The sequence below is a fragment of the Papaver somniferum genome, unplaced genomic scaffold, assembly GCF_003573695.1.
Source record: "Papaver somniferum cultivar HN1 unplaced genomic scaffold, ASM357369v1 unplaced-scaffold_21, whole genome shotgun sequence".
Lineage (NCBI taxonomy): Eukaryota > Viridiplantae > Streptophyta > Magnoliopsida > Ranunculales > Papaveraceae > Papaver > Papaver somniferum.
In genome coordinates this window covers 945,619-955,505 of record NW_020631041.1, presented here as the reverse complement: position 1 = coordinate 955,505, position 9,887 = coordinate 945,619, and the positions used below count along the sequence as shown (strand labels likewise).

The 9,887-nt window shown below is 36.4% G+C and overlaps 1 protein-coding gene across 1 annotated transcript; it reads right to left on the bottom strand.

The window, feature by feature from the left end:
• Positions 1 to 6,555: 6,555 nt before the first annotated feature.
• On the bottom strand, positions 6,556 to 8,931 carry LOC113339689 (mitochondrial adenine nucleotide transporter ADNT1-like). The gene is made up of 8 exons (XM_026584924.1): positions 8,897 to 8,931; positions 8,709 to 8,757; positions 8,066 to 8,229; positions 7,911 to 7,945; positions 7,633 to 7,745; positions 7,419 to 7,532; positions 6,881 to 7,279; positions 6,556 to 6,753 (listed from the first exon to the last, which is right to left on the bottom strand). Exons 1-8 carry the CDS (start codon positions 8,920 to 8,922, stop codon positions 6,694 to 6,696), a joined length of 960 nt encoding a protein of 319 aa, XP_026440709.1. The 5' UTR covers positions 8,923 to 8,931; the 3' UTR covers positions 6,556 to 6,693.
• Between the last annotated feature and the right edge of the window lie 956 nt (positions 8,932 to 9,887).

The following is a 9,887-nucleotide window of genomic DNA, read 5'->3' as shown; positions in this document are numbered from 1 at the left end:
CAGAATAGGCAATAGTGATGCTACTTGATTACCAAAGCTCACACACCAGAACTGCACAATCTGCAAAATTTCTCCGTGACAGGTAACTCTTATAAACTTTCTGAAACTTTACTGCAGCAGCATCAGTTCACCGACAGGTCTTGGAGAAAAAATACTGTTGGCTTTACAATCGGAATCATGAGCTTTGGAACTTTTGTTACAATAAGCGAGTCTTGCTCTTTACTTTTCAAAGTAGCCGAATATAAGAAGTTTCCACTATCGAAAACCATATTTTAAAATGAAAGTGTAGTTTTGACTCTTCATGAATAATCACATTATGAGATTCAGCGGACTTCAAAACGGTTTATGAAGATTTCAGTATTTCAAACATAATTTGTAGGGTTCGATGAAAATGGAAGTAAATTCTACTTAACGATCTTTACTAGAAGAGCATTATACATTAAGCTATTGCAAATGCAAAACCGTGTCGACTAAGGGCCAATCAATGATCACTACTGTATGAGCAGAATAAAGCAAGGTGTTACCAATGCTGCAACCTTGTGATGAAATATTCTTATTAATTTTGTCAGAAATAGGCTATTTCTTATTAAATCAGCAGATTATACACAAAATTTTAACTGCTAACCAAATTACAATCTGTGTACCAGGAAGAAGTTTTGAGGCCCACGATCAGCAGATTATACACAGATGAAAATAGTGCAGTTTCCTATTCAAGCAACAACTTTTTGTAAAATGATAATAACAACTGCAAAACTAACATTGCCACTCCAAAATCTATTCCCTCATAGGCTCATACTACTGGGAAAGCTCTCACTTCCCATGATTTTGGCAGCATATACTTATTCGACTCCATGTATCAAACGAAATAAGTCACTAATGAATGCAACACATTCTTATAAGGTTGTGTCACTAACAACAAAGCAATATAGCTTAAGCCAAAATAAAAAAACACTACGAATAAATTTGCACGGATGAAATACAGACAGAATAAAAGCAACTTCATTTATATGCCAACAGTATTAGGTTCACATGTAGGTCACTTGTTATCCAATTTCAAAATGCAACATAAAAAAGTATACAGAAATGATATGAACATTACTTCCAAAAGTCAAGGAAGATTACCAGTTTTATTCAGGGAACCCATCATCCTCCAGCTGCTCGAAAGTATAATCACGGCTATCTGATTCCTCGATGTCAACTGACTCCATTGGTTTTGTATCTTCTTCCCCTAATTCTTTCAACGAAACAAAGGTGTTTCTGTGAGGGAATACTTGAAGTGAACCATTAAACTTGACATGCCTTTTCGAGGTTGAAGTTTTCGTGTCATAAATATTGATATAGTCACCAATGTAGGTTAAAACACCATCACCCTTCTTCGTAACGGCAAACGACATGCTTTCATCAACCCTAAACTCTTTACTCCAACCAAATGACTGATGACAACGTTCATCTGGCTCTGTCATGTCACGATTCTTCTTTCTTAATATCCATATCTCATAATATCCAGATCCTTGGACAACTAGGCGTGCATCATAAAACAAAAACCCATCTGAAACCCCTATCGTATTCTCATTCCAATCACCGCCTGTTGGCAAAGGAGAGGCAGTGAAATATTTTCACAAAACTTTTCCTCTTCCATATCGAAGGTGATAATCATTTTTAATTTTCTGTCCAGCCAATAAAGAACCCCATTAACAAAAATACCTGGCAACCATTCTTTGCTAGATTTAAAATCGAACTTTCCACTGCCTTGAGTGTACACGTAAACTTCTACAAACTCGGTTTCACGCGTACATATTACTACAATTTTATACTCATTTGTTGAAGAAGGATAACCAAATCCGGTCTTCCAACATCTACAGTACAGAATGCAACAATCTCTCTTACCCATAACAACAATTTCTGGAAGCATAACAACTTCTTTAGTTATAGGATTACTTATACAAACAGATTGACCTCTAGCTAAACAGATCAGCCCATTACATGAACCAACAAATCTAAAATAATCCCTAATTGGAGAGGTTAAATTCATCCTTCTAATACTCAGAATGGGTGGTGATGTTGAATTCTCATCATTATACTCAAAATAGTGAAATTTATGATTACCATCATCATCAAAAGTATAAGCAATAAAACCCAAATTACCAGAATCAGCAGCAGAAGGATGATTGAGAAGATTATCCAAATGCATCTTAGAGAATTGTAGGAATAAAGTATCGCACATACAAGTTATGCGCAGAAAAGAAGATATAATGAGAGTGATTATGATCGCGAACAGTTAAGTCAAGATGACGTATCAGATGAAGTCAGCATAATCAAGAGTAAAATGTGAGGATCTGTGCGAAGTATAGAAGATCTGCGATGTAGGCAGGTATAAGTGTGCGATAATAGCGCACGGTCATTCCGAAATAAGAAGATATCTTAGCTGTCATCCACTATGTAATACCCTAAATAAAGAGTAGATTGGCCTTGTGAGAGAGAGAGTTCTTTTTAGGATCCTTGGTCAAGAAATTAAGAGAGAGAAAGATTGTAGAGAGGGAGAGAAAACTTAGAATCTCTATTATCTTGTAATTCATTCTTATGATTTTGATAAATAAAGAAATGATTTACTTTGAGATCGATTGATTATCAAAGGATCTTCATATTTGTGTGGTTGTAGGATTTCCTGCAACTACATTTGGCGCTAGAAAACATCTCGGAGTGATAAATCCTGTTGGTGAATTTGTTTAAAAATTCAATCGCAAAGAGAAGGAGTGATGGTGAGAACTGGATCAACTACCGAATAAACGACAACGAGAAGGAGTACAAGAATTGCTGAGAGAAGAAGAGGTGAAATTCCAGATCAACCAGAAATGGAAGAAATAAATATTCAAAGAAACGAAGATCCCATTGGAACTCAACATACACAAGAACAGAAAAATCCTATCGATCATGATAGAGTAAGCATGCATACTTCACAAACTGATCTACTGAAGAAGACGCCAAAGAATTGCAAGAACGGGAATGATAGAATGAGATGAAGGAAATATGACAATTGCAAAATTGAGGCAAAGATTGATTACAGAAAGACGAAGAGAAGATGAAATACGTACGAATTTGATGCGACAAAATGATCACATCAGCAACAAAATTTACCACCACCACTTGTGCTAAGAAGTGGTTTAATTTTCCTTGTTCTATTATTTGTAGTATAATCTTTCTCACATTTCTACAATTATGCGTTGTGTGCCCATGAAAGTGATGATACGCACAGAAATCCTTACTTCTTCTTCCTGATGGGTGGCTCATTTTCCAAATTGAAGGGCTCAGGAATATCTTCCATTAAAATAACAGCTTCCCAGACTATCTCTTTAGTTGTATTCAATGGTGGAAGTTTTATTTGTTCCCAAACTATCTTTTGGTTTCCTTGTTTCTTATTATAATATGGTTGCTGCTGTTGTTGACCTCCGTAACTTTCTTGTTGGTTATTCATTCTTTGAATTTTATTATTTCCTCCTCGATTTTGAAGTTGTTTTTCTTTGTATTCTCTTTCAAACTCTTCTTGATCTGCACTTCACATGGCTACTAGCTTTTGTTCTACCTCATCTCTTTTCTTTCCCTGACTTCCTTGAGATGTACTCGCAACTGCATTCGTTATCCTTGGAAGTAAACTCGCACCTCCATTCGCTTGGCTCATTGCAACCAGGTAAGACTCCATATCTCTTTGCTTTTCTTCTAAAGCTATATATTCTTCTTGAAACTCGCACAACTCCGACATAGTGATGGTATGTTTTTATCCAGAAGATTGTGTATATAATAAGTTTGTGGGGAAGAGAGCATTGATAAAAGATAATATAAGATTCCACTCATCTACTCGTCTGCCCATTTCACTACACATGGTTCTCCAACATGTTGTTAAATGTCGCAGACTCTCATTAATCCTTCTGCGAAGCCCAAACGCTGTTTCAGTTCCTGGTCTTGTCATGTTATTGCTAATATATTGCCCCAAGAATATGTTCTATAGGTGATAAAAATATCTTATGATTCCCACTGGAAGCCCCTCGAACCATTGTAATGCTTATCCAGTTAAGCTGGCTGGGAAATATTTACACAATACTTTATCATTCCCTTCTCACTACAATAAAGATCGGCTATAAGCCTTAATATGTTGTATTGCGCACGTGGTGCCATCAAAAATATGGGTCAACGTGGGTAAAGTACAATTGGGCGGTATTATTGCAATTTGTATGTGTCTTGCGAAAGGTGTTTTCCCATCTTCCTCTGCTGCTACTTCTAACTGTCTTCTTCCACCATTTTCTCGCACAGACATCATTTCTTGTAACTCTGCCATTTCTTTAAGAATTTCCTCACTCATAGATTGATCTAAATCGTATTGCATAGGCCTTTTTAGTCTCACTTGTCGCAATCTATTCTCATGATTATTCTGTCGCGCAGCTTCCTGTATCTCTCTCTGTCTTCGGTCTCCTCTCTTCTTCGTCTACGCCTTTCTCTTTCATCTCTTTCTCGTTCACGGAGTTCATTACTTATTTCCTATTCTTCTTCGCGTGCATATTGATCTCTTAACATTTCTCTACCATGAAATGAGATTTTTCCTTGTTCTGGATCATACTCCTCATCATTATCTCTCTCATGACGTGTGCGATGTTGTTCTCCAGCATTTTGATATCTTTCAATCCTTTAACCTTCTTGTCTACGATGATGCTCTTGTGGCTGCTCATATCGATCATATCCCAATTGCAAGTTGTCACCTAAATTTCGTTCCCTTCGAGCATTTCCTTGATTAGATTGACTTTGTCTTGATAAACTTCTACTGGTTCTTGATCTTGATCTTGTGCGTGTTGCACTTATGGATCTCTGATTTTACAGTCTAAGATTCTCTTCTCTCAGATTATCATTTTGTCGTATCAAATTCGCACGTATTTCATCTTCTCTTCGTCTTTCTGTAATCAATCTTTGCCTTAATTCTTCAATTGTCATATTTCTTTCATCTCCTTCTATCATTCCCATTCTTGCAGTTCTTTGGTCTTCTTCTTCAGTAGAATCAGTTTGTGAAGTATGCATGCTCACTCTATCATGATCGATAGGATTGTTTTGTTCTTGTATATGTTGAGGTCCAATTGGATCTTCGTTTCTTTGAATATTTCTTTGAGGTCCAATTGGATCTTCGTTTCTTGGAATATTTATTTCTTCCATTTCTGGTTGATCTGGAATTTCACCTCTTCTTCTCTCAGCAATTCTTGTACTTCTTCTCGTTGTCGTTTGTTCGATAGTTGATCCAATTCTCACCATCACTCCTTCTTTTTGGGATTGAATTTGTAAAAAAATTCACCAACAGGATTTATCACTCCGAGTTGTTTTCTAGCACCAAATGTAGTTGCAGGAAATCCTACAACCACACAAATATGAAGATCCTTTGATAATCAATCGATCTCAAAGTAAATCATTTATTTATTTATCAAAATCATAAGAATGAATTACAAGATAATAGAGATTCTAAGTTTTCTCTCCCTCTCTACAATCTTTCTCTCTCTTAATTTCTTGACCAAGGATCCTAAAAAGAACTCTCCCTCTCACAAGGCCAATCTACCCTTTATATAGGGTATTATATAGTGGATGACAGCTAAGATATCCCCTTATTTCGGAATGACTGTGCGCTATTATCGCAAACTTATACCTGCATATATCGCAGGTCTTCCATACTTCGCACAGATCCTCACATTTTACTCGTGATTATGCTGACTTCATCTGATACGTCATCTTGACTTAACTGTTCGCGATCATATTCGCTCTCGTTATATCTTCTTTTCTTCGCATAACTTGTATGTGCGATACTTTATTCCTACACTTAGAATCTCTATTATCTTGTAATTCATTCTTATGATTTTGATAAATAAATAAATGATTTACTTTGAGATCGATTGATTATCAAAGGATCTTCATATTTGTGTGGTTGTAGGATTTCCTGCAACTACAAGAATGATGGATGGCGAGAAGAAACAAAATTTCTCCAATTTCTGGAAACTAATTTGCACTCCAATACCGACTCAGTTGGTAAACGAACTAGGATGTTCAAAGTAATCTCCACGTGAAGAATTTTGAAATAATCCATCAACGATTGATGAATCAAACCCATAAATTCTTCTTAATTAGGGTTTGTTTGAATGGGAAAATTGGGGGTGTCTGTTTTGGCTGCGGAAAATGAGAGAGATTTTGTGGAGTGGGGATATAAAACATGGATGGAAAAAAAAGAAGGTGGACGATACGAAGAGCTTGATTGGTTTTTAAATCGGTGGGACACACGAGTTATCTTCACGCACACTCACATTTTTGGCGCCTTGGGCGCTTTAGCTAGGCGCCAAGGCATGTAGGGGGGGCCTAGGAGAGCGCCTAGCGGCCTAGCTCACCTTTCACAAGATAGACTATGATAAGAGATAACTGTCAGAAGTTCAGAATGGATCGGCTAATTAACATTGTAGCCATGCATACTGTGGAGCAGACTTTGCCAGAAAAACCAAACCAGTGATATACAATAACTCTTTGACAAAAAATCTTCACGGTAATTTTATGGTTGTTACAGTAAAAAGCCATCGGCTTGAAAATACATTTCTGCGTACACCAATCAACACAGCAGCACGCAAAATTCTGACAACAATCATGTGTGTCTGATCATTCTATGGATGGTTGATGTTTAGCTCAAGTCCACTTTCCATCAGCCCCCGGTGTATGACATGCAAAAAGTGAAGCTGGAAATACCTGAACATTAAAATCAGTGGTAGTGTTATAAAGACAATATCCACACAACAAAAATCCTGCCTGCAAAATCCCCTTCGCCCTGCAGGTAGCAATACAGTACATGAAGAGGCCGTGGATAATCACTAACCTTCAGCAGAAGATACGGAACCGAACCCTTGTACAGTGCTTTAAAACCATTATTTCTAATGGTTTTCTTGAATGCATCACACATCCCTGTAAACTCAGTTGCTGCTGCAATGTTATTACTACTACCGTAACAAGATGCAATAATCGATGAAGAATTTTTCCAACCCTCCATCTGCATTCTTTGATGAATAACATTGAAAGGATAAGCAAAGGTATGGCATACGGCAAATGATAATATCCGAAAATATGGAAGTTTTTTCTTTATGGCCGTCGTGACCTCTTCATTCACGTCAGGATTTATGCCCTTGGACTTCAATTCATGAAATCTCGATAGCACGGCCTTTGCTATGCTTAAACTTGTAAATTCATAGACAGCGAAGTTGAGGCCAGTGTACACCACCTGTTTACACAAAACAGATTAGAGCTTGAGTAATCAACAAATTCTATAAGATGGCATGTATACAGTAACTCCTCAATTTGTTAGCAAGATCACATTTGCTTGGAGAAGATTATGTCTAAGATGCATTGGGTTGACTTACTTGTCCGATCGAATAAGGAAGAAATCCTTTATATAAAGCTCGTGGGCCTTCTTCTCGGGCAATTGTTGTTAGAGCATGATAGATTCCTCTATATTGATATGGTGATTTTCCTGTCTGCGTAAAGAATCAATAGACACATTGTTATGATACTGCATGTACAGAGACCAAAAAGTTCACAAAATTACTGATCTAATGAGAACGTTCAGCAAGCTACCTGAACAGAGAGCCTTCCTTGTGCCATGTCCATGGGATAAGCTGCTGCCGTTGCAATCATCACAGTGCATGAATGAATTCCACGGGTTAACAAAATAGGAGGCTTTGCATTTTCTGCAAACGGAAAGAAAGAATTTAACTTATCTTCTCCAAGACATTCTACTTCACTAGCTACCAAGTACCAACAGCCAACTACATCTGAGTTATTCTTTTTCAATGATACAAAGCATTAGATTCGAGAATCGAAATGCAAAACAAAAAGACATAGAATAACCGTACCTTTACCTGGTTGCTGATAATCGAGCCCTATAATCCTGTAACCAAAATGGTGCAATGAATAGAGAGGAAGAAATGTACTTGATGACTTGATTGCACCTTGCTAATACTAACAAATGCAACAATGAGAATATTAAGCTCAATAAAAAGTATTGCACCTTGCTAGTGAATAATGAACAACAAGATAGACTGCAGAATATGACATGGCCTCGGCAATATAAGCACCATTTCCCTTATATGATCCTCGAAAACCATCAGTTCTCCTCATATGTTTCAAGCCTTGAGCTACATCCTTGTACTGTATATTCCGAGAGTTTTGAACCTGCATTTTTTTTTCCAACAATAACCAAACAAAAAATTAAGCTGAAGGAAAAATCAAAGCCTCCAGTGCTCCACAGATTTGAAGGCACCCACACTTTTCCTCGAGAAAATTAATCTCACATTTTGGAAGAATTGGTGAAAATGCAAACCTCTCGAAAATGAAAATGAAAACCCCAGCAAATTGCATAGTGCCGTCTGGTTTTTTCCCTATCGGAAAAATACGTACGCGTACTGAAACAGTGAGAATTTGAGTTCTGATCCTTTTCTCCGATTATATTTCATATTGTTGCACTGATTTGAATCGAAAGGGGTGATTTTAAAGAATATATGTATAATTCAAGGATCGTGAGTTATAATTGACTATTTACTATGAATTTGGTCGTGATTAATTTTCAATAATCAGAGACTTAATTTGGTTATATATATGTAAAAGCGTGCAAATCTCAGAATAAGTAGCAATTTATTAAGAAGACCAAGTACCTGAAACAATATCTCTAAGCGTCTTAAAGGAGAAAGAGCAGTGGCAGTCCTGCAAGAATCCATGGAATACAAATTAAGCTCATAATAACACACAAAATTACTTAAATCTTAACCAATAAAAGTAGTAATAAAAGAAAACTAGTTATGAAGTTATATACAAAATTGAAATGAAATACAGAACTACTTACACTATCAATGCAGAAATTTTCTTCATCTTTCTTTTTCTTCTCTCGGGACCAACTGGTTTCTTCTTCATTGTTTTCAGGCCAACTACACACTCTTCAGACTCCATTAGAGAAGTCAAAAAATGGTTGCCACAGTACTAGTTTCTTCAGAGATGGCAAAATGAAAAGAAACTAAGAAAAAAAAACAGTATAGTAAAGAAGAAATAATTCACACAAAATATTTTTAGTAAGTCTCCATGGAACTTTTGAAAGTGTAAGAATTTGCATGGCCTTTTGCATGAAACAACGGTCTGAAGCGCTGTGAACGTCGTACAAATTATAGGTGAAGGTTTTTTCGATGATAAAAGTTGTTTTGTCTCAGTCTCTGACTTTCTCAAAATAGAAATTACCGAATTACCATTTACCATATCATTTGGTAGTGTAATTGTGGCCTTGTTTAGTGGCAGGCCCGTCCATTAAACAAAACTGGCAGGCCCGTTCACTAAACGAAACTCAAGAAATCTTTATTTTTTTGTGACTGATTTTTTTTCCTGGGGAAATATGATCTATTAGTCATTTAGTGAGGAGGGATAACGAGTATCCTGGTGGCAGTAAGTAATAATTATCGGTAGTATAATTATCCGGGTTAAATTGGGATCTATGGCACTTAATTGGGGCCTATAGATTACTTTATCTACTTAATACACAATGATAAGAGGTGTCTAAATTTATGGAAACTAAAAAAATTACCCTCAAAAAAATATTAATATTACTAAATTATTCCCATGAATCCTTAATAATAAACATAACTAACTAAAATCAGTTTTCATTTCTAACCTAAAAACCGATTCTTCATCTTCTCTACTCCCTTTTTTTTCATTTTTTTGAAACCAAAAACCGCTGATGATCGACGATCCAAAAACGATTAATCGTTTTGTTTCTTCTATAAAATGTCTAAATCATCAAGAATGAAGCATCCTACTAACAGGAAGTATTCTAGTGATAACGATATCGG

What these genes read in the sequence shown, in the direction of transcription:
- LOC113339689 (XM_026584924.1), bottom strand. Translation starts at nt 8,922, where the DNA reads ATGAAGAAAATTTCTGCATTGATAGT. An exon ending in TTATCAGCAACCAGGTAAAG is followed by an intron (nt 7,746 to 7,910) that starts GTACGGTTATTC and finishes TTCCGTTTGCAG; the next exon opens with AAAATGCAAAGCCTCCTATT. An exon ending in TTCCTTATTCGATCGGACAA is followed by an intron (nt 7,280 to 7,418) that starts GTAAGTCAACCC and finishes TTGTGTAAACAG; the next exon opens with GTGGTGTACACTGGCCTCAA.